This window comes from Trichinella spiralis, assembly GCF_000181795.1.
Source record: "Trichinella spiralis strain ISS 195 chromosome Unknown Scfld6, whole genome shotgun sequence".
Taxonomy (NCBI): Eukaryota; Metazoa; Nematoda; class Enoplea; order Trichinellida; family Trichinellidae; genus Trichinella; species Trichinella spiralis.
Window position 1 is genome coordinate 3186380 of NW_003526945.1, and position 22868 is coordinate 3209247.

The following is a 22868-nucleotide window of genomic DNA, read 5'->3' on the forward strand; positions in this document are numbered from 1 at the left end:
GTCGTCGTGTTATTTGTCCACGATGGTTGTGTATCAGCATCCTTTTTCTCTTTTGCTGAGCACATCGAAGGCATTGTGTGTAGGATGTTGATTATTATTATTATAATGGCACGGATGGCAAATCAATACGTTGCGTATTTTTGTTTTACTTGACAATTATACCATATGCATTTTGTCCAATTGTTCACCATGATGCATGCATACTTTTCTCACTTTTTTCCTTTCGAACCACCATCATCACATGAATTTAATATTTCATTAGTAGTTTTTCTTTTATATAAATTTCCCATTCCACATTTCTACAATTTTAACATTGTTTGAAATTGTTCAATGTGTGTTGGTCATAATTTTCTCCTTTTAGAAAGAAAATAAAAGTGCTATCCAATAAATACACACTTTTGTGCTTTTATTTTATTACTTCTATGTATGATTTTTGCTTACTTATTGGGCACTGGATGTGCTTTTGGAAAGTGATAATTTTTCCCCTTGTTTGTTTATCACAAGTTTTGAAATTGTAAAATTCGAAAATTTCAATTTTACAGCAATTATGAAACTTTTCCATTTCAATAAAATAGTAATACATTTCATCATCTACTATCAAATACATTCAAAAATGAATACAATCTAAATGGGATGAATTTTTACTTTCAAAAGCGTACAATTCTAGTTTTGCATACAACAAACCTGTTTTCAAAACTGGAATATTGAATTTCATTCATACAAATTTATTTGCACGCATTTACAGCTCAGTTGTCTTTTTTTTCATATTTTCTGTGATTTTTAAGCTTCATCACCATCAGTGTCGTCATTGAAATCGCACCCCAGTATATATGAGCAACAAAAAGCACAATAATATATACAAATCCATCTCTTTTTTATTGCATATTATTGCTCAGGTGAATTGTTCGTATTGAACAGATTAAATTCATGGCAAAGCCATGGACGACCTTTCGTCATCTAAAACTGAAATTCGAAAGCTTATCTGCTTATCTACACTGCATTGGAAATTTGCATTTTCTACGTTTGCTTATTATACAAACGACGCTATTGTTATTGACTTTTCCATTGATATTCAAACATTTCATTTGAAATTGTTTGAATTGAGGAAATTCCATTTTCAAATCCACCAACGGTTAAGCAGAATCAACCCAAGACAAGACACCAATTTCAATGCTATTTATTATTTCAAAATATTAAAATAACACTATGTAGTTGATGCAAATTTTGTAATGATTGTTGATTGCAAGCAAAGAACAGAGTCAGTTTAATCTGCTGAATATTGGTTTGTGAATTTTTGAGAAAAAAGAATAGAATTGCACAAAAGAATAGAACAAGTTTTATTCCCTAAATATAAATAACATATACTTGAACAATGAATGGACATTCTGCTTCGGGCAACAGCAAGCTTTTATAAATGCATCCTGTTGCTGGCAGTTGCATCATCATCATCATCATCATCATCATTATCAAATGCAACCAGTCCCTCTTCATTTCTCTTCTCTGAGATGCAATGAAAAGTTGAAGAAGCAAGTTTTTTTTTTCAAATCACTGTTCAACGTTTCGCCAATATTTGGGTTGGAAATTTCACTCAAATGCAAGAATTTAATGCTTTTTCGATTAGCCGCTTAATCATTTGAACAACAACAACAACAGCAACAATTTTCCCCACAAGCAGCGCATTTTGACGAACATTTGCCTGAAATGAGTGCCGTGACACGCAATTCACCGTTTGGTAATGATTTTACAATAGACGAACCACAGCGTGGTGGCCGTCGACGCATTTCCACGTCAAAACTCCACTCGTACGCAACTAATAATAATAATAATAATTTATGAATCCATAAATGTTGTTGTAATTGGCTTTTGTTTCGTTGCCTATAGATCGTCGGCGAATCTGATTTGTTGGAACTGCACCACGGAAAATGCTTTACAAACGGTAAGACGCATTCAATGGAACTTTTGTCTTCGAGCAAATCTGGTATCCAGCTGAAAATAATCTTACCAATCGAGCATTTTTCGTCTAAATACAACACACCTTGAGCAGAAATCAATAATTTCCTTTTCATTCCAAGATTATTACTTTGCTTGCTGTCCAAATGCTTCTGATCAGTTATCATTGTTCAGCTTGCTTGCCTTAAGACGCAGACCACTTTTAGATGCCAGACGATCATGCTTCCATTGAAAATGATAAACTTAAAGCTTCAGAAACTGGCAATCTTAACATGGACAGCACAGTCGACAGTTGGCTTGCTCCTCTATTCACAAATAATAATGTAAGCATTCTTCAGCAGTATAATCTGTCCCTTCTTTAATTTAAAATTAAATTTGAATATCAAATCAAATTATATTTAATTTTATTCTCACATTATCAATTAACTCAAACAGCTATTAGAATACTTCTTATTAAACGTCATACTTTATTGGTTTAACGTCAAACGACACAATCATCTGTACAGACTGTTTAAAAAAGAATTTTGCGAATCAACTTTAAAATTTCAACTATTTATACTGTTTAGTTGGCATTTTTTACTAGCTCAAACTTCTTCTGATACTTGTCAGCAGCATTTAAAGTCAGTAACACCTGCTTACTGTACTTTAACATAAACTTAACAATGAGCAAAACCAAAAATGCAAATATATGCAAAACATTTACAATATTACTGAATTATTCATTTACGTCCTCTTTTTTAAGAATAAATTTCAGAGATATTTGAATTTTATAAATGTTAGCAATACATTTTGCTTTTAATTTATTAATTTTCAAGTAAACTATGTGCTCAGTATGCAAAACACTTTAGAATAAGTTGGATTTTTATTAAATAAAGATTTTCATAGCATAAATTAACTTTCAAAATTCATTTTACTTATTATTTTCACTTTATCTTATGGATTAATAAACTGAGTACCATAATGAGTACTGTATTTAATGGCGACTATATACAAGTTTCATTCATTGAAATTCTTTTATGCACAGTCAAACATGGGATTATTTAACTTGAAATGCATAATTAAATATGCACATATATATATATATATATATATATATATATATTTCAGTCAAACTTGCAGTTTATTGTGCATCATTATTAAGTTTAGTACCTTTAAAAAAGAGTTTAATGAGCATATTTTGTACATCAATTATAAACTTATAGCGTATATCAGTAAGCCAAGAGAAGAAGCTAATCTTAGACAGTGTGATTGCCATGCAGCACATTGATGCAGAAAGACTTGAGGATCTAAAAGAAGAAATAGGAGATTACGACCCAAGAAGCATTGGAGTCATTGATTCGCCAACATTTCAACGGCTTCTTGTCCGTTGTATGAAGCCTGTAAGCTTGACACTTAAATTTTACTTTTGGCTTACATTAATGCAAAATACTATAGGCCAATTTGCAGCCGAGCACTCTTCAAGGTTTGTTATTAATGTTTGCTCTCGACGTTCGGAAACCTCGCCAAGTACTTTACAAACCACTACTTGACTATTTGAAGCGCATCCAAATATTTTCAAAAGAAAAGTATGATACGTTAATGTTGCTCTGTTTATGAAGCTTTCATTTCTTTAGCAAATCGCTTATCCCTGAATGTTATGAAAATTATGCAAATTTAGAAAGGTAAGCGATGAAAAGTTTGGTAATTTTTACTCAACCTTTTCATGTTTTGAGGTCTGAAAAATACTCATCTCCTTACCGTAAACCTAGTGATGCTAAACTGTTAGCGGATATAAAAGAAGCGTTGAACAAAGCATGTGCCGAAGATATTGATTTCACGGTGCTTGAAAAAGAACTGAACCATCTTGATCCTCAGAAGACTTCATTTTTGAGAGAGAAACAAATCCAAGACGTGCTGAGGCGCACAAAATTACAGTCTACACTGCAAAATATTCTTCCGCGTCTTTTAGATCGTTGTGAACTGAGAGCGGATTTACGCTACGAGTATGCTTTTATTGATTCATAAATTTAACTAAATACAAAGCAAGATATTTTAATCAAATCTACTCTTTTTCAAGTGAAAATTTTTTAAATTTAGTTGGAAAACGTTTTTGCAATTTTTGAATGAAGCTCAAAAAGAGCAGCATGCTGAACAGAACTTTACTCAAGCATCAGAGTCCAATCAGGTATTGATTATTTCTTTTTCAAAATTGAAAGTAAATTTGCTTTTTTTAGATTAAAACTGAAGTAAATCTAGAAACGAATGATGCAGATTTGTCAGAAATCAAGAAGTGTTCAATTTCATCTAATAATGAAACAAAAAAATCTTCAGACTGCGTTGAAATGCCATCTGACAACTCTACGTTTTTTAATCATGAAGATGCTATTGAGATGCGCAACATAAAAACACTTATTGAAGCTTTGAAGAAGCTTGATCGAAACAAGACAGGCAAATGATTTTCGTGTTCTATTAATTTCTGTTCGTCTAAACAGATTTACTTTAGGATGGATTCCACTTTCAAAAACCCGCATTATCATTCAACAGTACAATGACTTGCACCAGCTTGGGTTCGATTCCAAATATATTAGGAGAATATTACAATTTTCTGTTAATGAAAATGAAACTATGGTAAATTTGGAAACTATATCTGGATTTCTTACAAAAAAATCCTCATAACAATGCAATGTGAAAGTTTCACAACTGGATATTTTCTTTGATCAGATTGTGCACCATAATTCATATTAAATTTGTTCTTCTTATTCAGTCATTTAAAAACACAATTATACAATTTTTAAAAGACATTAATAAAATAATGTGATGTAAAGTTGAAAAAATGCCACTTAGAATCAATACTTAAATGAGCGTATCTTATTTATCATGTTATTATGCTTGATTTACTGTAATAACTTGTATGTATGAAATACTTACTGTTGTGTTCATAAATGAATTTATATTTAATAATTCATACATGCAGTATAATAATTTGAAAAAAATAAATAAATTTGAATGAAAGACTATAGAAGAAAGCTAAAACATTAAAGCAAATGAGTATTTTTTTAATTTTAATCCAAAAGATTCACAATGAAAATGTATTCCAAATCTTGAAAAGCAATTTCATTTAAATATTTTGCAATGGAAATTTTGAAGTAAGAATATTTCAGTTTTATAAATTTCATAATAGATATGCAATTATGGGATCTTCGAGTAAATGAGCATAAATAATCAGCGAACAACTACCTCGATGATTGACACTGGATGACTAACAGTCAATGACTAAGCAGCAGATAGACCGGCTTTTGAAGTAGAAATTTGCTTTGCAGATGATTCAGGTTTGATTTTGTTTAAACTGAGAAAGAGCAGAATTTGCCGTTCAAACATTGACATTGTTGTCAAAGCGTGACGGGCTAGTTCATTTTTGCGCTAGTTGATTCATCTCTACACGTATGTCAATGATCAACAAACCACCTGCTAGAATAACTCCATCATGAATCAGATTTCTCAAAATACAATAAAAGCATCGAAATCTCAAATGAATATGCCGTATCCATAATGAATACTCTCGTGCAATCAGTCAATGTTCGAAAAGTACATGCATATCAGCAACACTCATTAAATTACCATACTGTAATAAGTAGCATTCAGTTGTGAAATTTTAACAATCATTTCAGAAATAGTGACATATTTCTGGATATGTTTAAGAAAAAAACAGCTTGTGCATGTTGTCAATGCTTGAAACGCCTGCACATAGCAAAGAATGCTTTGTTGAAGCAAAGACAACGGCGGTCGTGCCCAGTCATTCAATGCAAGGCTAGTTGAATTTATTTGTAGAACTATGGGTCTGGTTGTTGACCAGTCTTTCGATTATGTTGACAAAAGCATTTTGCATATTGACAAATAGCTCACCGGAGCTGCAATCCTCTTCACTCTTTGGGTCATATTTTCTCAACTCAACGGTGCCGCTCATTTCATGTCGTTTAGTCCGCTTTACAAGCGTGATCTGATCGCTTCAACTATTCCAACGTTCCATCAGCAACTGAATTGAATCTCTACTGTTGTTGTCCTGTTGCTTCCATTCATTGCTAATCATCTTCAGTATCAATTTATATGCTTTATTAGGCAAATAGGAAAAAGCATCAAAGAAACATGTTGTATAGTTAGCTTTACATTTTCCGCTTTTCATAAATGCACCATCGAAGAGAGAGAACAAGAGAGCATTGGTAAATGCGAACGTTATCAGTAGGAGTGTTTGTTCAATTGATTCGCACCTTCTCCATGTATTGTGCATTGTCGAGTCAGGCTGCAAGTTGCGCGTGTGCATTGATTGTTCATTGACGAATAAGCTTAAGCTTCGATAAGTGAGCGTTTTGGTCAGTTTTGGCCAAAACAACAAGCTTGAACTGTGGAAATTGAATTTCACTTCTGATGTATTTCGTTCACGATGTAAGTTTGTCCCGTGCCATTCTTGACCATCTCACTGGCCTTAATCCTTGGCTTGACACTGTTGAACAAGCATTGAACAGTGTGCACAGTGAACTGTATTTATTTTGTAGAAAATGTCCATGCCGCCTAGTCGAGCTCAAAGTGAAGTTCTGTCGGCTAGTCAGTACGGCGCCACGATGAATCAGCAGACTCCACGTGTCAATTACTTCATCATACCGATATTCGTTTTGGAAATCATCGGTCTTGCCTGTCTTTGGGCTTTATTCTACTACTTACGGTAGATGAGAACGATTTGCATTGTCATTTTTTACCACTTATGAAAGTTGCTTTAGTTTCACATCCGTATTTCCTTACCACGAACGCGTGTTCAGCTGCAACGATGCGACTTTGGCAATGCCGAATCTCAATCCGAACCAATTTCTACTCTATGTATCCTACGATGCACTTTACTGTGTATCATTTATCATCCCACCTTTTGTGGTACATCAATATGCAAACAAGCAAACATTGTCGTGATTTGTTTAATTATTTTCAAGATTCTTCTTGGAGAATTGATGTTCTGGCTATTCTCTACAAAGCCGAGAAAAGTAGTCCACGCAAACTGTCGTGAATTTACAGTACACTTATTCACCCGACGACTTCTTCGCTTTATAAGTAACGTTTTGGCCCAGTTCTTTTTCACTTTCAACACTCTACCTGCCGATCAATAATTCCACTTGCCCAACTTTCACATCGGTACTATTTAAATTTCATTCAGCATACGTGATTTTCAGGTGTGTACATATTTGGAGCGTTGATTGTTTGCATTTTGATCGACACCATCAAATTGATGACCGGATTTCATCGTCCATACTTTTTGACCCAGTGCAATCCGAATTATGAAAAATACTGCAAACCACCGTTGATGCTATCACCGGATATGAATCCTTCTTACGCTTGCAATGTTGTTCACGATGCTGATTTTCGATCTGCTTGGTAAATTTTTAGTCAATTTATTGAACATTTGATAAAAAGAATCAACCACTCCCCAAAAATGATGGACTTTGGCATTGGAATTTCAGTCGAGCGATTTTCAACTAACGTTATCTATCAATCAGTTGGTCCCGTGTTGTGACCTTTTTTACATTATCAAGTTAAATAATGGATGATATACATTTAAATGATTTAATACTGCCATTGCAATTAGTGGTCGTTTTTGATCGAATGATGAAAAAAATTCATTGTTCAACTTTAAGGTTGTCATTTCCTTCTCTTCACGCTGGTTTGTCTTCTTTTGCCGCAATATTCACTTCGGTAAAGCATTTAATTGTCAACAGTTAGTTGTTCACCAACTGACAATTGTTCTGTTTGAGTGTTACGTCCATTACATGATAAGCTTACGCGGAGCCCCACTGCTTCGTCCGTTTTTGATTTTCGGATTTATCGGCATGAGCGTCATTGCCAGCTTTTCCTTTGTCCAGGGCTACAAAAACCACTGGCTGGATGTCTGGGTTGGCTGGCTGATCGGTGTGGCCTGCGCCTTTTACTTGGTAATTTGATGACCGCGCACAGTTGACTTGGCCGTGTCGTTATGAATAATTTGTGTTTCCACTGTGAACTGGTTTTTTTATTTTCACAAAATTTTTCAGTGTCACAACGTTCTGTGTTTCCAAGAGTTCTATCACGTGATAGAAGATGAACGTCGGCTGCCACAAGAGCACATTTCGCCGTTCTTTTCTTGGTTCCGTCTACCCCGAGTGAACGCCAAAGATCCCACCTACAGGTGAGCAATTGATTCAATCAACGGGCGTTCAGTTGAACGTAATTTGACGCAAGCCTGTGGATTTAGCGTTTACGCCGAAGAGGAAAGCCCTGCTGCGATGCCTCCGGCCGGAGCATCATCACTTGCTCGTCATAAGGGTGAAAGCGGCAGAAATATGCACCGAACTTATGAAGTGACCACAACGACAGAATCGTTTCAACGAACAGTCACTCCTGCTCACCAAGCTGCCAATATTGGAGAAAATTTTTAATCATGATTTTCGCTTTGGTACAGCTGACAAACAAATACAAATGACATCGTTTCAATAATGTAAAACAACAACAACAGACAATAATATACTGTCACTTGAAATATCAGATTGAAAGCATTTTTTGTTTAAATTGTCAAAAGCAGCATAAAAACTTTATAATTTAATCTTCTCTGTGTCGTTGAAAAATAAAGAACAATTGTTGCACTTTTCCAGATAATTTGAGACATTATTAATGCATGCTCATCATTTGCATCTTACTGTAAGAAGAAAAAAATCATCGTATGTTGATTAAGTTGGAGAGACGCATCGATCAGCTATGCGTTTTTGGCATTGCTTTTCGTCTGTCTGGCTAATAAATTGGTGACAATTAATTGTGGAAAATAAATTTTCAGAAAACAAATGCAAAAATAAATCACAAAAGAAAAATCACCTCATGCCAAGATGATTGTTTCCAATAGATAATTAGTTATTCACGTTGCCAACTGTTGTAGCAAATTGGAGATATTTTGATGGTTAAAGAGGAAAGAAAATTCAACGTCAGCCATAAGATAAGTTATTTAAAAATAATTGCATCGGTGACGTGAATAAAAATGGTCTTTTTTTCCGTTTAAATTACAAATAATCAACTTGATGCTCCACGTAATAATGTGGTCCGTTGCTGAAATGAATAAAAATGGCGAGCAGAGAAGAAGAGGAAAGGATGAATTAAAATTTTATTCATCAATAAATAAAAAAATAACTATCAACGAGAAATGTTGAATCGTTTGAAAACAAATGAATTATTATTTTTTTCCCATATCAGTCTGACTGACACCCGAAATGGAAACAGAATACGGCAACAGAAAACAGAAGAAGAAGAATCATTGCAACAAATTCCATACCATAGCGCGTCGATGTGAGCGTTGACTTTAAAGGCACCTTGCACGTGAAATGAAAACAATATTGGAGACTTAACGCTTAATCAATCAACCATTACCATCATCATCATCATCATCATCATCATTCTCATTATCCATCATTCGATTAGAAGTTATTATTGCCATTGTTATTACTTTGTTTATAATGGAACTAAATCATTACCAACAATATAAAGAAAAAATGCCTCCAAAAAAATAAATGAATAAATAAATAAATAAATAAATAAAAATAATAATAATAGAAGTCATTAGATATGCCCATTTAGTTTTATCGTTTAAAGTTCCACACAGAAGCATTCACTTGAGACTGAGGCAAATCGCTGACCATAGACGGAAATTCTTGCATATTTTCCATATCTGGCACCGGCTTGCTCAATTCGTCGTCCGTCTGCGTTTTCTGCCAAGGAGCGTTTACAATTTCCATGGCAGGCTGATGTTGTGCAGTTGTATTCTCTTCAGCCATTCTCATCGGATCTCTGTAAGCGTACCGATCCACAATGTCCTTAAATTCAACGTGACAGCGTACAGAAAGAGATTATAAAGAAAATCCAAATTTTACAAAACCACAATTTTCCAAACAAACAAACATTCTCCCTTACCTGCAAATATTCCTCTTCCAAATTGCGCAAATGATCAATGCAATCAAACACCGAGTCCTCCACTTTGCCGCAGACGGTAACCAAATTTGGATTCTGATCCGCTTGGCGAGGGAAACGAATCTCCACCTGATATTGTTCCATAATCTGAATAAACAATGTTCAAAATCGTTAAAATGGGCCCATGTTTTCAAGCTGTGCAGTATTTTACCCGTTTGACGTTCTTTCCACGCTGACCAATAATTCTGTTGTGAACGCGACAGTCAAGAGCAATCTCCTGGGTGCAAAGTGATTTGTAATCCGCGACCATCGTCTCAATTTCCTTCTTGCAGTTGGTTGCATTCTCTTCGTAACCTTCAAAAAAAATTTCCATAAACAAATATGAAAAATAATAATAAGAATAAGAATTTGTTTTTCCTACCAGTAATAGTGATTTCAGTGTCACCGTCGTCCCCTCTCTGCTGAGGCACCGATATCATCACGTCATATTTGGAACGGAGCCGTTGAATTTCACGTCCTTTGATGCCGATCAATTTCGGAACCAACGCACACGGAATTGGCAACTGCAAGGCGAAGCTTTTCAGCTCCTGAAAAAACAAAGAATAATAATAAATGGAATATAAAAGAATATGAGATGAAATTTCATTTTTTTTCATACGCGATCTTTCACTTCTCGTTCCAACTGAATGACGTGCTGCTTGATCGCCTCGATCGCCTGATTCACCGCCGTCGCTTTGCCGCTGATTACAACGTCGTCCAGAGATTGATCCGGAGGTGCAATGTGGACATTCACGGTGAACGCTTCCATGAGACGACGAATTTCCGACCCTTGCCGGCCAATCAAATTGCGGTGAAATTCCACCGGCACGTGGATCACTTCCGTGATGGGAATTTCAGCCTGTTGTGGTGAAAAGCGAAGAAAAATGATCACAATTCATTGGTATACACCGGTATATATATTGGCTTACCAGCAACAGTTGGATAACTTTTTTGCAATTGTCCGGCTGACCAGTGACCAAAACCAGATCGTTCAACGGTTGGTCAACAACAGCGGGAGAAGAAGCACGAGCATTTTCACCGTCACTGTTGCCATTGCCGTCGCATGTTCCATTCCAATTGGCCGTGCTGCTGTTGGTAGTTGCGTGATTGTTGCTGTTTGCTTGTTGTTTTTGTTGTTGTTGCTTTTGCTGTTGCTGTTGTTCACGATCCGGAAACTTAATCTGCACATCATACTGGTGACTGATGTCTTGCACAAACGCACCACGATTGCGCAACAGCATCTTGTAATGACGTGGATGAATGTGGACCCCTTCGGTGACTTGCGATTCGAGCTTGGCGACGATGTCGAGCAGTTGAACTTTGGCGCCTTCGACGCATTCTTTGGGTCCTTTCAAAGTGACACGGCCGTTTCCACTTGCCAATTTTGGAAATGAGATGAAAATTCCGCCAAACTGTTCTTGAATATCGCGCAAAACGCTTCTCGACCTGGCCAAGAAATGCGAATGCCATTTCGGATCAATATTCACCGCAATTTCCACGGAACGATTCTGGACAAACAAACAAACAAACAAACAAACAAGATCAGCGCTAGCTAGCTAGCCGTACACAAAAAATCCGTATACAAAACCAAACTCACCAGTTCACTGATCCAATCGTCCAGTTGCTTTTTGGCATTGAGAACGTCATTCTTTTTGCCAATCAAGTGGATGGTCTCTTTGTCGTCGTCGCACGGTCTCGGGAAGAGGATCCGCACGCTGGGAAACGATTCACGCATTTTCTTCACCCTGGAACCGCCGCTGCCGATCAAAAAGCCGAACAGCTCCGGTCGAGCTTTCACTTCGGCCGTGAAGCTCGACGCCTCGCGATCTTTGACCAAATCCAAAAGCACCTTCCTGGCCTTGTCGACGCCGTCCTTGGGTCCGCGGACGGTGACCGTGTCGCTGTGGGCATTTTCGGCGGGAAATTTGATCTGCACGCCGCCGCACTCTTCGCCGATCGAGTGGATCAAGCGGCCACCGGAGCCGATCAGGCTGCTGTGCAATTTCCTGGGGATGTTCAACTCCAAAGTGACAATATTTGCCAGTTCGCTTTGCATTTTTTGCAACAACTTCTCCGCCTTGGCCGTGTCGGATTTTTTGCCGGTGATCAGGATGACGTTGGATTCGTTGCTGTTTTCATCGGAGGGTATTTCAATTTTTGTGCCGGTCTCTTCCATCAGTTTTTTGATGTTCGACCCGCCCTTGCCAATGATGTGCTTGAGGAAGTCTTTGAAAATCGGCACGCGCACTTGGTGCTTGCTTTCCAACAGTTCGCGGTACATCTGCTGCAAAACCCCGTAACAAGCGTCGACTTCATTTTTGGGTCCTCGCAACGAGACCACGTCCGATTTTCGACCCTGGTCCGGAAAGTTGACCACCACATTTGGGAAACGTTGACGCAAATCGCGAACGTGTTCCCCTTTGACGCCGATCATCATTTTGTGGAATCGACTGTCGATCAGAATGTCGCGAATTTTTTCATTTTCCTCCAAGAAGGAACAACATTAATATTATTAATTATGGAAAAGAATTAATTACAACTACAAAAGTTACCTTCTTTTCGGCTAACAGTTGTATCTCCTCTTTGGCTTTGACCACTCCAGCCTTTTTGCCTTCCAAACGAACCTCGGACGAATGACTACCCGGATCTGGGATGATCACATTCACTTCAAATTCTTGCCGTATGCGAACAACTAGCGAACAGGAAGAACAAACAATAAGAACAACAACCACAAACACACGCAATTTGAAAAAAAAGAATAACAAAAACCACACGTACTGTTTAAACCGTTTTTGCCAATTATGTGACCGTGCAAACTGGGATGGACAATGACCACGTCGGTGGCCATTTCGTTTTCAAGAGCAGCCACTCTGTCTTTCAACAACTCAGTGACCCTTTCCACATCTTGCGGGGGACCTTCGAGAAAAATGAATCCCTCGCTTTCGAAAGTCACGTGCACCTGGATTAGAAAAAATGTACAAATGACAAACAAAAATTGGGAAAGAACACAGAATACTACTACTAGTAGTAATATTAAATAAGTAAAATTGTATACTTTTGAAAAATCGCCAACAATTGCTTTCAAATTTGCCCCTTTAGAACCGATGATGAATTTGTGCAACCAAGTTGGACAATTCACACGCGCAGTAATAATACTGCTCGCCTAAACATAATTGAAAATATTTATTTCATTATCCAAGGGACAAGGATTTGAAAATTAAAAAGCACATACTTTCGCGTAGACCATCGCAACCGCGTAGCCAAGCTGATCCGGATGTCCACGGAGAGTAATTTCTGGCGATTCTTCGTCTGCTGAAAATTCAACACTGACTCCAGTATCTCGCAATATTTCCGTTATGCCGCTCCGCTGGTAGCCCATGACGTAGCTGTGCTGGGACGGAGCCACGCTAACAGTTACAGTTCTGCAAGTGCGTTGCTGAAAAGAACAAAAATCTATTCTGTTGGTTCAATCATACAATGGAATGAAATCGATTTACTTTTTCTTCGTAAATTTCACGAATTTGTGCCACAGCTTTGTAAACGCCTTCTTTTTCACCGGTCACGACAATCACTTCGTTATTTGCCGACGGAGGTGGGATGTGCACACTGACGCCGGTCTCCTGTTTAATACGATCAACGACCGCATTGTCCGGTCCACGGATCCACGGGTAGTAGATTTTTGGAATGATCAAATTTTCACTGGCCAATTTAGACTGAAACCAAAAAAAAAAACAATGCTCAACATCAATCAATGCTGTCGAATAAGACCAACAACCTGCTCGTCGACGAAAATTTGTATCTTGTGAATTGCTTTTTCAATGCCTTCCCTGGGACCGATCACTTTGATCACATCCGAAGAGTTGTTTCGATGGGGAACTACAATACGACAGTCGGTCTCTTTTTCCAACAAGTGCAACCGGCGTCCTTCTTTGCCTGAAAATCAAAAAAATTGCAACATTGCCCATTTTGATCGTTCAAAAAAAACCCACCAATCAACATTCGGTGGTACTGTTTCGGTATGCGAAGTTCGCGGTTGGCCTGCGTTTGCAACTGCTGGACGATCAACTTGCGCGCTTCTTCAACCGCCTGACGCTTGCCGGATACGACAATCGTGATGCTCTGATCTTTGTTGTGGCACAGTTCGATCGAAGTTGCTGAAAAAAAAATAATGCATGGAAAATTTCATATTTCCAGACGAATTCTTTTTTTTTCGTTCAACCAAACACAAATTATTGAAATGTGTGGTGAAAATTATCGAAAAAAAAAACAACTGCTTCCGATGATCGTCATGTTGGAAAATGGATTTTTGAGAAAAAAAAAGAGCAACACCAACAGCCCAAACCGAAAAAAAAACGAAAATCAATTTTCTATCATCGGCAATGGAATTCCCTCCTCCACCAGCAGCATCGTTTTTCCCGCCAAAAATGAAAAATTGGAACAACGTCAATCCTTTGCTACAGTAAACCAAAGAAGAAGAAGAAGAAGAAAATTTGCCGCCAAATTAAAATTGCACAAATCTTCAACGCGGACGCCCAATAATGTCCGGTTTCGAGAGAAGAAAAAACAAGTCGAACGAGCCATACGCCAACGCCAACGCGCCTACCCACCTACCTACCTACCTACTCTTTCTTTCTTTCTTACTGACTGACTGACTACTGCTGGCTCGATTGAAAACGCGGGCGCGTATCGATCGATACGCGCGCGCGCGCTCGCGCGCTCTTTCGACCAACACCGATATGCAAATTTTCCGTCCACTAAAGGCAGAAGATAATAATGAACTGAACAAAGCGAATAAAAGCCCGCTATGTGGAAATGCACACGCGCAACGACGACAAACAACAACACCAACACCGAAGCTGCACATCTTCAGCATCGACAAATATTCCATACGAAAAATTTCTTCACCACCACCAAAACAAACGACCAACCAACAATGCCCATTGAAACATTTCGGTAAGTTATATTTAAATTATTATTTATGGCAAGTTTAATGTGACTGTCTTCTTTTTTCTATTATTATTATTATTTCTTCTTCTTCTTCTTGTCCAAATAATAATTAGGAATTTCAACAATTTATTTCAACGATCAAAAAACACGGTACTTAATTTCCTAGGCAACATTTTAAATCAAATCAACTCAGTAGTGGTCGAAAGATTTTTCCTTTTTCACCTCCCCTCCCCCACCTTATTCTACTACTGTTTCCCAGTTACAGTGTCACTTTTTCACCACTTTCAACAACGCTCAAAAAAAAAGTAATTTATTGCGCGCCAGTTGAACTTAACAAATCCACTGACCTACTTAATTGAACGTTAACTAACTTAACGATGAAAATTATCACCATCTTCATTATTATTTGTAACAAGTTGAAAAAGAAAAACAATTTTTTGTTTTTCAACATTCCAAATCATTTCTTGCAACTTCCAACTGCTCGCGTGGTCAATTTTTGAAAATTTCTCTCCCAGTACAACGCGCACTGCTCCAGTATACTTTCAAATATCCGGTTTTTCCACCGACCGATTTGGAAAATTCTTACGGCCGCGCTCCGTGCCTACGCTCGCTTATCTTTTTTCTTTTTATTTTTCTCTTCAATAATTGAAACTAGCTGAAAAATATCAAAATTCCATTCTTTTTTCTGATTTTCAAACATCTGAAATTGCCAATACAATTTTTCCAATTTTCTGCACTCGGCGTAACGTGACAGGTCATTTTCACCTCGACTGAAATGCAATTTCTCTTTTTCCATAAACAACACATACGCGGAAAAATACAGTATGATGATCATGCAATTAGCAGTACTCCACTCGCAAACTTGGAAAACTTTTACCATGGTCCACTGGTTGACTTTTCTTCTCTTATCGTATCGTCACTAACGCTCAATATTAAAGACTATTCATTCTACAGAGGAACGTAATACACTACTGCTTTGCATAATGGGATAGTGTAGTGCTTTTTCAGTTTTCTTTTCACATACTGGTGCTTTTCAAATCACACTTCCACTGTCTGTCAGGTTGATGGAAATTATTATTCACCATGCGCACTAATCAAACAAGAACAGTCGACAGTGTTCACTATCTCAACGCAGCATAAATGCAGCCATTTTCACAAATAAAACGTCACTAGGATGTGCCAGTCCTAACTGGGAAGAGCAAATATTTGCAAATATTACTTGCGCGTGTGGATCATAAATTGAAATTGAAACAAACTGTGTGTGTGTGGCATTAAATATTATCACATATTGGGAACTCTATTTCAATTTCCTCGTTTTGAAAATTCCACATAGTATGCCACGTATGTGCGCTTTACGATCACTAGCACTTGTACAGTATTCCTTCCAGCGGTGTTGTTTGCCCAACTGATGATAGTTGTGGAACACGTCACTGATCAAATAACGTGTTTCACAAGGAAAAATACCTTTTGCCGTGCATTCGCAGACAGTCGTCACCTCAATTGACCTTGACCATCAGAAAAGCCTTTACAGTATCAAAAGCACCGGTTGCACGTGGAACAAGGTCGTCGTGGGTTGGCTAAATGAGCACAAGGAAAAAGAATCACTAACATGCTACAATGTTTGCCGTCCGTGTTACTAGCGAAATTTCACGACGCAACAAGAGGAAATGAAAAACTAGTTTGTCCGATGCGGAAGCATCTATGGTGAAATATTGAAATTTGGTAAATTTCGATCGCGCCACTTCCACCTTTGTTTGTCGCTTCTGATCAAACATTATTCAATGCGTACAAAGAAGTAATGGTGGATAATTTGAAACAAAAACGAGAAAAGAAATAATAATTGCCCATTTCAAATATGCTACCTGTTTTCTGCATAATATCGTTGCATTCGATTTGTTCCGAATTTCGCTCGTTTGAACCGTACTGATTGTCTTGCTTCACACGAAATTTTCTTTCTTCGTATGGCAATTGGAAAATCTGTATTGGGGTTTAATGAAAGAAAAAAAACAAAATGATAATAATTACGATCATATATATATACATAGTTTTTCAAATAATCAAAATGAAAAGTTCACCTGCGTTACAGTTGTACTGCGAATGGCCGGTGTAGTAGCCAATGCGGACAGAGTAGTACCTGGTGCATTAGTCGATGTTGCCAATTTGGGAAAATCAGCCTCGTAATCCATAACGATCTTGCGATTTTGTTCTACCGTGCCAGATCCGATAAATGGTTGTTGATTTTGTTGTTGTTGATGATGTTGTTGTTGTTGTTGTTGCTGTTGTTGTTGTTGCTTCTGCGCCGAATGCTCAGCACCTGGAGCAACAGGAAACGCGGGTGCCGACTGGGCAACCGGTCCGAGGCATGAAGTGACCACGTGTAACGAGTCCATCGTATTGCCGAGCATCGGGCTACCATTCAGAGTTAGCGAGTCCGTAGATACCATGTTTAAACTGGGCGATGAATACATCATGCTTATGTCCGGATTCATTAGCCAACCAACAGAGAAGACGAAATCGAAAACTATAACAAAAAGAGAAGAATATTCAAATGAAGAAGAATTTAAAGAATGCGAAGAATTTTGTTTCGTGATTTGTGAACAAGTTCGATTTTTTTTTCAAAGCTGAAGAAAAATATCGACGGTGAATAGGAAGAATCTAACGCGAAAATGCTAATAATGGGAAAAGCGACCGACAAGCTGTGAAAGGCGACGCTGTTTCGAATGACAACGTGGAATAAGCAGAACAGTAAAGAAGACAACAGCCATTGTAGGTAGGTAGGTGGCTGTTTGAAATGGGAAAACCACGTCACCAGCTGGTTAGGTTAGCTCAAGCGCGTTGAATAAAGAAAAGCATTTCTTCCCGACTGGTGAATAAACTATGGCTGAAGACGAAATTTCTGTTGGTTCAGGCAATGAACGAACGAGGCCGCGACAGTACAGTAACATACTGGCTTAGGTCAGCCATGTAGCCTGTTGACATTTCGTCACCAAACAACAACAGTACACCGTGTTCAACAGCAAACACAAATCTGACAGCAAAACAAGGCTGTATTTTGGGCTGAAAAAGCCAATCTCACTTGTTGAAAATACCAAAATCATATTCATTGGCCATGTTTGTAAATAACAACGTCGGTCGGTAAAAACGTGGATATCAACAGACCCGTTGACATACAATCTATCTAGCTGAGAAAACGCCTCTAGGCATAAATAACTTCGGTGGATCAAAATGTACCAATTCATCAGATAATCAACAATTGAAATGTGCCGCCCTTCAGTTGTACCAATGTCAAAAATTATGTTCCGCTTCTTTCCCAATCATTCACTCGACATCCATACACACACACACACGCACAATCTTCGTAACAAATCACCTATAATTCGTTGGAAATTTTTACAGAAATATCTTCTAGTTCAAAAATTATTATTACATGAAATTTTTTAAATAATATTCAAGTCATTACCGATCGAAAAAAGTTAATATTAGAGGATGGTGAAAAATAAATATCACATTTTTAGAACATATAAAAACTATTTACGTTTGTCAGAAAAATACCAGGTAAAATTTTCCCAAAAAAATTCGCATTCCTTCAAAATAATAAGATTATTAAAAGGAAATATTTAACAATGAGAAGCGAGAATGAAGATGTACATTTTTTAAACAGAAACGATAAATGAACAAGGAAATACTGACAACAACCGCTCTTACCTGTCAAAGTGAAATAGCGAACATTAATATACTAAGACTGCTGAAAACTTCGTCGAAGAAACTAAACTACCGACTGAGGGGAAACACGCTCAACGCCTAGCACGACTATTCGCAACTTTTATAATGGCTACCAGTTAGAAAGCAAGGGAAAGTAATGATTTTCAGGAACATCCATATCATATTCTGTTTAAATTGTAATTTTGTAAAAAAAATCTTTTTGCATATAATAATTTAATTTTATACGAAATATTAAAAAATTAAACATTTATTTTATTTTATAACACATATGGAGTGTTTATTGCAACGTAAGGCATACTGTAGTTTTAATTCAGGTGGAATTGAATTTTATTTTTGAAAGTTAATTGAAATTGTAATTAATTTATAAAATTTTTTTATTATACAGTTTTTTGAATTTATAATAAAATATTATTATTTATTACGATTAAACATTGAATTTTTCATTACAGCCAAAAAAGGGCGCTAGGATTTCTAATTTTTGTTTAAATAAGCGTCGGCTTTATCATATTTCACGCTCTGAGATTTTATTACAAAGTTTTATTACAGTAAAAATATAATATGATCATTCAATTGTATTGAATTGGAGCAAAAGGGTATTTTTAAAAGAAAATTCTCTTTTCACTACACGTAATAGTGAATTTAAATAATTTTCTACCAACAAGATATTGGGTGAATTAAATTCTGATGATAATAAAGTGATGGTAAAGATTATCCAGCAGCATGGATGGTGGAAATTTTTTTCCCCAGTCACTGGCAGAAAAGTTGTACATTGTAGCTACCACTTTTCCTGACGTTTGTGTAATTATACTTCAATTGTAATAATATTTTGAGCATTTAAAATGAAAAAAATAGATAAAAATTAAAATAATTTTCACAGAAATGTTTATTTTATATAGAAAATTTTTTTACACATTTAATGCAGGTTTTTTTTACATTTTCGAATATGATTCATTGATTTGAATATAAAAATGCAAAGTGTGAAAATGGAATAAGTTGCACAAAATTGGAAAAGTGTTGTCAACAAATTTCAATGCTAACATTATAATAAGAAAGTGTTCAATTTCATTGCAATTTTGAGAAGATTTGTTTTTTTTGTTGATTTTTCAACTATTAGTGTGCCATATTTATATACGTGTAAATATATTTATATTCAATGTCTCGCTGTGAAGTAACAAAATAAAATAACCGTCAGCATGGGAAAAATTTTTTTCTTTTTCACATCTGGTGACGTAAAAGAGAAAGAAATATATGTTTAATAATTTTGAATAATAACGCAATAATGATTATTATGAAATGTATCAAAAAACAATTACGCGATGTTTGCTTTTTAGTGATGTCAATATTCTGTGGCAATAATTTAATTTATTTTCTTTAATAGTCAATGAAAATGATATTAATATATGTTTTGTTGTTGTTGTTCATGATAAGCGTAATTAATTGAAATTTTTCAAAAATTGCAGTTGGTCGTTTTCATACAAGACGAGTGTGGTGTAAAATAATGGTGATTTTCTTTTCATGTATTATTTTTAAGATTATTAAAAAAACATATCTACGGTGGTGAAGATAGATGATGTTGTTTTGTTTGTTTTATTTTTGAAGTTTTATCAGAATGTTCAGCTTGTAATTAATTAATGTGCTTTAATGTACATTGCATTTTGGCATGCACGCACAATGTGCTTGAGCAAGTGTTTTTTCCACTGCGCACAGCGAACAAACAAAGGGCAGACTTTTGTTGATGCGGCGTTTGTTCTCGGAATTTGTGAATTATTATTATTATTATTATTATTATTATTATTATTATTATTATTACATGTCAGTCGTTTTATTTTCTGAAATTCATCTGACGTATTTTACAGCGCTGATTATTGCATTGAATTTCCATAAAAAAAGAAAAATTCAAAGCATCAATCTCGATTAGCATTTGTTTTTGAAAATGAAATTGTCGGCCAAATGTGTCCAAAAATGAATTTACAACACATTGTTGCAGTTGTTGTACAAATAATACAGCTGCAATGTGATTTGTGTATATGCAAAATAGCAACAGCAACGAGCACATTGCCTCGAACAATTTCCTCGTTAACAGCAGTGGCAAACGGTATATATGTAAGTTCTGTTTTGCATATATATATCTTTGGCCATGCTTTTCAGTAGACATGGTACATTTTCCTCATTGTTATCATGACGTTCTCCACTTGCCCCCTCCCTCCAAAACAAACAAAATTGAACATTAACAATGCAATAATTGTATAATAGTATCAACGCAGGGCATTGTCGCAACGCTGGGAAGTATGAATTGATAATCCATATCTGTTATGGGCATATTTCAATTGAAATTTTAATTTTTTTTTCATTTTTCGACCATTTCTGATCACCGCCTGCTAAACAATCTGTTCTGTTGTTCAATTTCATCGATTAAGCACAAACAAAGCTGATGCACATCTTCTTCTTACTCATCTTGTTGTTTTAGTATACGTGCAATTTTTGCAAACTGTGGAATGTAAATCCTCTTGTACATGAGATCATGTGCTTTTTGTTGTTGTTTGAAAATTTTGGTGCAATATGCTGACAAATTGTTTTGATTAAAGCAATGATTTGATGCACGAAATGATGAAAATGCAATGAGCAGATCATTATCTCTCCTCTTTGATGATAGATTTGATTTTATGTGAACACTTTTGTAGATAACAGAAAATACAATTCTGTTATCTTTGACAATGTGACTAACGTTTATATTCTTCTTAAATTATTTTGCTTTTCCAAAATTGTTTTTATTTCTTGTAGAAGAAAAATTCCAATCTTTTGAACATATATATATATATATATTTCTGCAGAGTTGTATTATATTGAATTCGAAATTGCCCAATTCGGTCGTCAATGTATGAAGTGATGATTTTAGTAGTTTATTTGAATAAAAGTGATCGTATAATTTGGATGACCTCTTCAACAAAGATGACTAATCAAAAATCAAATAAGCTGCTCTGAATGTGATAATTGCCGTCTGTGCATGTTGTGTAATAATTTCTTCACTCGGGGCTCGTAAGCAATTGTTGATCAAACACCGCGTTCATATCTTTTCATTTCCGCGATTTTTGGCAAATAAAATCCACCAAATTCACTTTCCATACTACACCGTTCCCTGCGTGCATGTTAGCGTTTTATATCCCCCCTTACAAAAAAAAATCCCAACGATTCTAATGTGAAAATATTGGATAGATTTTTTTTTCAATATATTTTAAAAATATATCAATTTGCCTGTTTGATTGAAATTTACGTTTCAGTTTAATTTTTTTCATCTGTAATATTGTACCACTTGAAAAATAATGGAATTAACCATAAGTTGAAATGTAGAAAAAGCAAAGAAGCATTCAATTCGTTTTTCTTTATCATAATTGAAGAACCCCTATCCTCATATATATATATATATGTAACGTAATACTATGCTAACAGTATATTTGAATATTTGTTGGTGTAGAAAGAAAAGCTATTTTCCCATTTTATTGTCTAGATGAGCTTGTCTTATTGTATTGTAATTTGTGTGACAATTTGATCGTTGGGCAATTTCATGATTTTATTTTTCGCTTCGTTTTCCATTGGTTTCTTTCATCATTTCAAGCAGTTTGATTTCTTCTTCTTCTTCTCCAAGCATAATTTGCATATTTATGCATTGCATCACTTCGTTGTTCGAAAACAGCCAATCATCGACGGCAACAGTTGCATTTTCGTTCTGTTATCGTTTCGTAGCTTTTCGTCGAAGTGGAAAAGATGAGCCGACGGTTGCTGTCGGGGGACGGTAGGCGGTGAATTAGGCAAATTTTTTTCTCCACAATTCACCAATCACGTCGTTGGATTTTACGATTTGCCGCCGGCTAGTTGTGCGGCGTTTGCCGGCGTTGTATTCGGTGCGCTCGCGCGCGTCGTACAAGCTAACTAACCCCGTTGTCTTGTTTCTCTGCCCAACTTGAGACGCGACTTGTTCATTTCTCACAGCAAAGCCCGGTCCGACTAGCGGTTCCGACTCGTTCCTTTTTCTGCTTTTCCTCATCATCCCCATCCATTTTAAACCTTTTTCTAATTTCCAAACAATTTTTCCTCCACCCCCAATTCCCAAGCTACTATTCTCTTCTGGTATGCTTGACGCTTCTACTGCCGAATGCTTGTCGTGACCATGCTCCATTCGATAATGCTCTTTTTTTTCTTCTGAAAATATTTCAATTTATTATTTGTATTTTGTGTGAATTATTAAATTGTGTTTCTTTTTTTGCCTA

The 22868-nt window shown here is 36.3% G+C and overlaps 10 protein-coding genes across 10 annotated transcripts; 4 read left to right on the forward strand and 6 right to left on the reverse strand.

The window, feature by feature from the left end:
• Nucleotides 1-885: 885 nt before the first annotated feature.
• Nucleotides 886-1491, reverse strand: Tsp_10800 (conserved hypothetical protein). The gene is made up of 3 exons (XM_003373749.1): nt 1366-1491; nt 1204-1344; nt 886-957 (listed from the first exon to the last, which is right to left on the reverse strand). Exons 1-3 carry the CDS (start codon nt 1489-1491, stop codon nt 886-888), a joined length of 339 nt encoding a protein of 112 aa, XP_003373797.1.
• A 134-nt stretch (nt 1492-1625) lies between these two features.
• Nucleotides 1626-2117, reverse strand: Tsp_10799 (keratin-associated protein 5-11). Its single transcript, XM_003373750.1, has 3 exons — nt 2036-2117; nt 1936-1986; nt 1626-1810 (listed from the first exon to the last, which is right to left on the reverse strand). The coding sequence occupies exons 1-3, from the start codon at nt 2115-2117 to the stop codon at nt 1626-1628; spliced, it is 318 nt and encodes a 105-aa protein (XP_003373798.1).
• Nucleotides 2118-2156: 39 nt separating this feature from the next.
• Nucleotides 2157-4385, forward strand: Tsp_10798 (hypothetical protein). The gene is made up of 5 exons (XM_003373751.1): nt 2157-2273; nt 3153-3412; nt 3663-3932; nt 4027-4114; nt 4164-4385. Exons 1-5 carry the CDS (start codon nt 2157-2159, stop codon nt 4383-4385), a joined length of 957 nt encoding a protein of 318 aa, XP_003373799.1.
• A 1093-nt stretch (nt 4386-5478) lies between these two features.
• Tsp_10797 (general transcription factor 3C polypeptide 2) lies at nt 5479-5971 on the forward strand. The gene is made up of 3 exons (XM_003373752.1): nt 5479-5573; nt 5598-5721; nt 5828-5971. Exons 1-3 carry the CDS (start codon nt 5479-5481, stop codon nt 5969-5971), a joined length of 363 nt encoding a protein of 120 aa, XP_003373800.1.
• A 511-nt stretch (nt 5972-6482) lies between these two features.
• Tsp_10796 (conserved hypothetical protein) lies at nt 6483-8381 on the forward strand. Its single transcript, XM_003373753.1, has 7 exons — nt 6483-6646; nt 6741-6849; nt 6906-7023; nt 7143-7344; nt 7605-7662; nt 7998-8131; nt 8198-8381. Exons 1-7 carry the CDS (start codon nt 6483-6485, stop codon nt 8379-8381), a joined length of 969 nt encoding a protein of 322 aa, XP_003373801.1.
• A 965-nt stretch (nt 8382-9346) lies between these two features.
• On the reverse strand, nt 9347-14223 carry Tsp_10795 (general transcription factor 3C polypeptide 2). The gene is made up of 16 exons (XM_003373754.1): nt 14205-14223; nt 13923-14087; nt 13709-13866; nt 13431-13646; nt 13166-13369; nt 12989-13096; nt 12703-12892; nt 12486-12625; nt 11531-12418; nt 10863-11441; nt 10553-10792; nt 10316-10481; nt 10106-10248; nt 9898-10041; nt 9586-9800; nt 9347-9449 (listed from the first exon to the last, which is right to left on the reverse strand). The coding sequence occupies exons 1-16, from the start codon at nt 14221-14223 to the stop codon at nt 9347-9349; spliced, it is 3678 nt and encodes a 1225-aa protein (XP_003373802.1).
• A 1954-nt stretch (nt 14224-16177) lies between these two features.
• Nucleotides 16178-17645, reverse strand: Tsp_10794 (general transcription factor 3C polypeptide 2). The gene is given in 6 exon segments (XM_003373755.1): nt 16178-16375; nt 16386-16457; nt 16518-16579; nt 16743-16857; nt 16956-17401; nt 17570-17645. The coding sequence occupies 6 exon segments, from the start codon at nt 17643-17645 to the stop codon at nt 16178-16180; spliced, it is 969 nt and encodes a 322-aa protein (XP_003373803.1).
• Nucleotides 17646-17784: 139 nt separating this feature from the next.
• Nucleotides 17785-18119, reverse strand: Tsp_10793 (general transcription factor 3C polypeptide 2). Its single transcript, XM_003373756.1, has 2 exons — nt 17970-18119; nt 17785-17937 (listed from the first exon to the last, which is right to left on the reverse strand). Exons 1-2 carry the CDS (start codon nt 18117-18119, stop codon nt 17785-17787), a joined length of 303 nt encoding a protein of 100 aa, XP_003373804.1.
• A 589-nt stretch (nt 18120-18708) lies between these two features.
• On the forward strand, nt 18709-20834 carry Tsp_10792 (general transcription factor 3C polypeptide 2). The gene is made up of 5 exons (XM_003373757.1): nt 18709-18718; nt 19982-20032; nt 20064-20104; nt 20506-20698; nt 20752-20834. Exons 1-5 carry the CDS (start codon nt 18709-18711, stop codon nt 20832-20834), a joined length of 378 nt encoding a protein of 125 aa, XP_003373805.1.
• Nucleotides 20835-22405: 1571 nt separating this feature from the next.
• Nucleotides 22406-22777, reverse strand: Tsp_10791 (general transcription factor 3C polypeptide 2). Its single transcript, XM_003373758.1, has one exon. The coding sequence runs from the start codon at nt 22775-22777 to the stop codon at nt 22406-22408; it is 372 nt and encodes a 123-aa protein (XP_003373806.1).
• Between the last annotated feature and the right edge of the window lie 91 nt (nt 22778-22868).

What these genes read in the sequence shown, in the direction of transcription:
- Tsp_10795 (XM_003373754.1), bottom strand. An exon ending in AAATTTTCGTCGACGAGCAG is followed by an intron (nt 13,647 to 13,708) that starts GTTGTTGGTCTT and finishes TTTTGGTTTCAG; the next exon opens with TCTAAATTGGCCAGTGAAAA. An exon ending in TGGAAGAGGAATATTTGCAG is followed by an intron (nt 9,801 to 9,897) that starts GTAAGGGAGAAT and finishes GTTGAATTTAAG; the next exon opens with GACATTGTGGATCGGTACGC.
- Tsp_10800 (XM_003373749.1), bottom strand. Translation starts at nt 1,491, where the DNA reads ATGAAGAGGGACTGGTTGCATTTGATAATGATGATGATGATGATGATG. An exon ending in ATTTGCATCAACTACATAGT is followed by an intron (nt 958 to 1,203) that starts GTTATTTTAATA and finishes TTTCAGTTTTAG; the next exon opens with ATGACGAAAGGTCGTCCATG.
- Tsp_10792 (XM_003373757.1), top strand. An exon ending in TGTTGTTGTTCATGATAAGC is followed by an intron (nt 20,033 to 20,063) that starts GTAATTAATTGA and finishes CAAAAATTGCAG; the next exon opens with TTGGTCGTTTTCATACAAGA. An exon ending in GAGTGTGGTGTAAAATAATG is followed by an intron (nt 20,105 to 20,505) that starts GTGATTTTCTTT and finishes AAAAATTCAAAG; the next exon opens with CATCAATCTCGATTAGCATT.
- Tsp_10793 (XM_003373756.1), bottom strand. Translation starts at nt 18,119, where the DNA reads ATGAATTGGTACATTTTGATCCACCGAAGTTATTTATGCCTAGAGGCG. An exon ending in GGCCAATGAATATGATTTTG is followed by an intron (nt 17,938 to 17,969) that starts GTATTTTCAACA and finishes TGGCTTTTTCAG; the next exon opens with CCCAAAATACAGCCTTGTTT.
- Tsp_10798 (XM_003373751.1), top strand. Translation starts at nt 2,157, where the DNA reads ATGCCAGACGATCATGCTTCCATTGAAAATGATAAACTTAAAGCTTCA. An exon ending in CTCTATTCACAAATAATAAT is followed by an intron (nt 2,274 to 3,152) that starts GTAAGCATTCTT and finishes ATAAACTTATAG; the next exon opens with CGTATATCAGTAAGCCAAGA. An exon ending in GCAGCCGAGCACTCTTCAAG is followed by an intron (nt 3,413 to 3,662) that starts GTTTGTTATTAA and finishes TCATGTTTTGAG; the next exon opens with GTCTGAAAAATACTCATCTC.
- Tsp_10791 (XM_003373758.1), bottom strand. Translation starts at nt 22,777, where the DNA reads ATGGAGCATGGTCACGACAAGCATTCGGCAGTAGAAGCGTCAAGCATA.
- Tsp_10799 (XM_003373750.1), bottom strand. Translation starts at nt 2,117, where the DNA reads ATGATAACTGATCAGAAGCATTTGGACAGCAAGCAAAGTAATAATCTT. An exon ending in ATTATTGATTTCTGCTCAAG is followed by an intron (nt 1,987 to 2,035) that starts GTGTGTTGTATT and finishes GATTATTTTCAG; the next exon opens with CTGGATACCAGATTTGCTCG. An exon ending in TCCATTGAATGCGTCTTACC is followed by an intron (nt 1,811 to 1,935) that starts GTTTGTAAAGCA and finishes TATTATTATTAG; the next exon opens with TTGCGTACGAGTGGAGTTTT.
- Tsp_10796 (XM_003373753.1), top strand. Translation starts at nt 6,483, where the DNA reads ATGTCCATGCCGCCTAGTCGAGCTCAAAGTGAAGTTCTGTCGGCTAGT. An exon ending in TTGCCGCAATATTCACTTCG is followed by an intron (nt 7,663 to 7,997) that starts GTAAAGCATTTA and finishes AAAATTTTTCAG; the next exon opens with TGTCACAACGTTCTGTGTTT. An exon ending in GCCAAAGATCCCACCTACAG is followed by an intron (nt 8,132 to 8,197) that starts GTGAGCAATTGA and finishes CTGTGGATTTAG; the next exon opens with CGTTTACGCCGAAGAGGAAA.
- Tsp_10794 (XM_003373755.1), bottom strand. Translation starts at nt 17,645, where the DNA reads ATGGCTGTTGTCTTCTTTACTGTTCTGCTTATTCCACGTTGTCATTCG. An exon ending in CGATATTATGCAGAAAACAG is followed by an intron (nt 16,580 to 16,742) that starts GTAGCATATTTG and finishes ATTTCACCATAG; the next exon opens with ATGCTTCCGCATCGGACAAA. An exon ending in TGCGTCGTGAAATTTCGCTA is followed by an intron (nt 16,458 to 16,517) that starts GTAACACGGACG and finishes GTGCTCATTTAG; the next exon opens with CCAACCCACGACGACCTTGT.
- Tsp_10797 (XM_003373752.1), top strand. Translation starts at nt 5,479, where the DNA reads ATGAATACTCTCGTGCAATCAGTCAATGTTCGAAAAGTACATGCATAT. An exon ending in GTAATAAGTAGCATTCAGTT is followed by an intron (nt 5,574 to 5,597) that starts GTGAAATTTTAA and finishes CAATCATTTCAG; the next exon opens with AAATAGTGACATATTTCTGG. An exon ending in GACAACGGCGGTCGTGCCCA is followed by an intron (nt 5,722 to 5,827) that starts GTCATTCAATGC and finishes ATTGACAAATAG; the next exon opens with CTCACCGGAGCTGCAATCCT.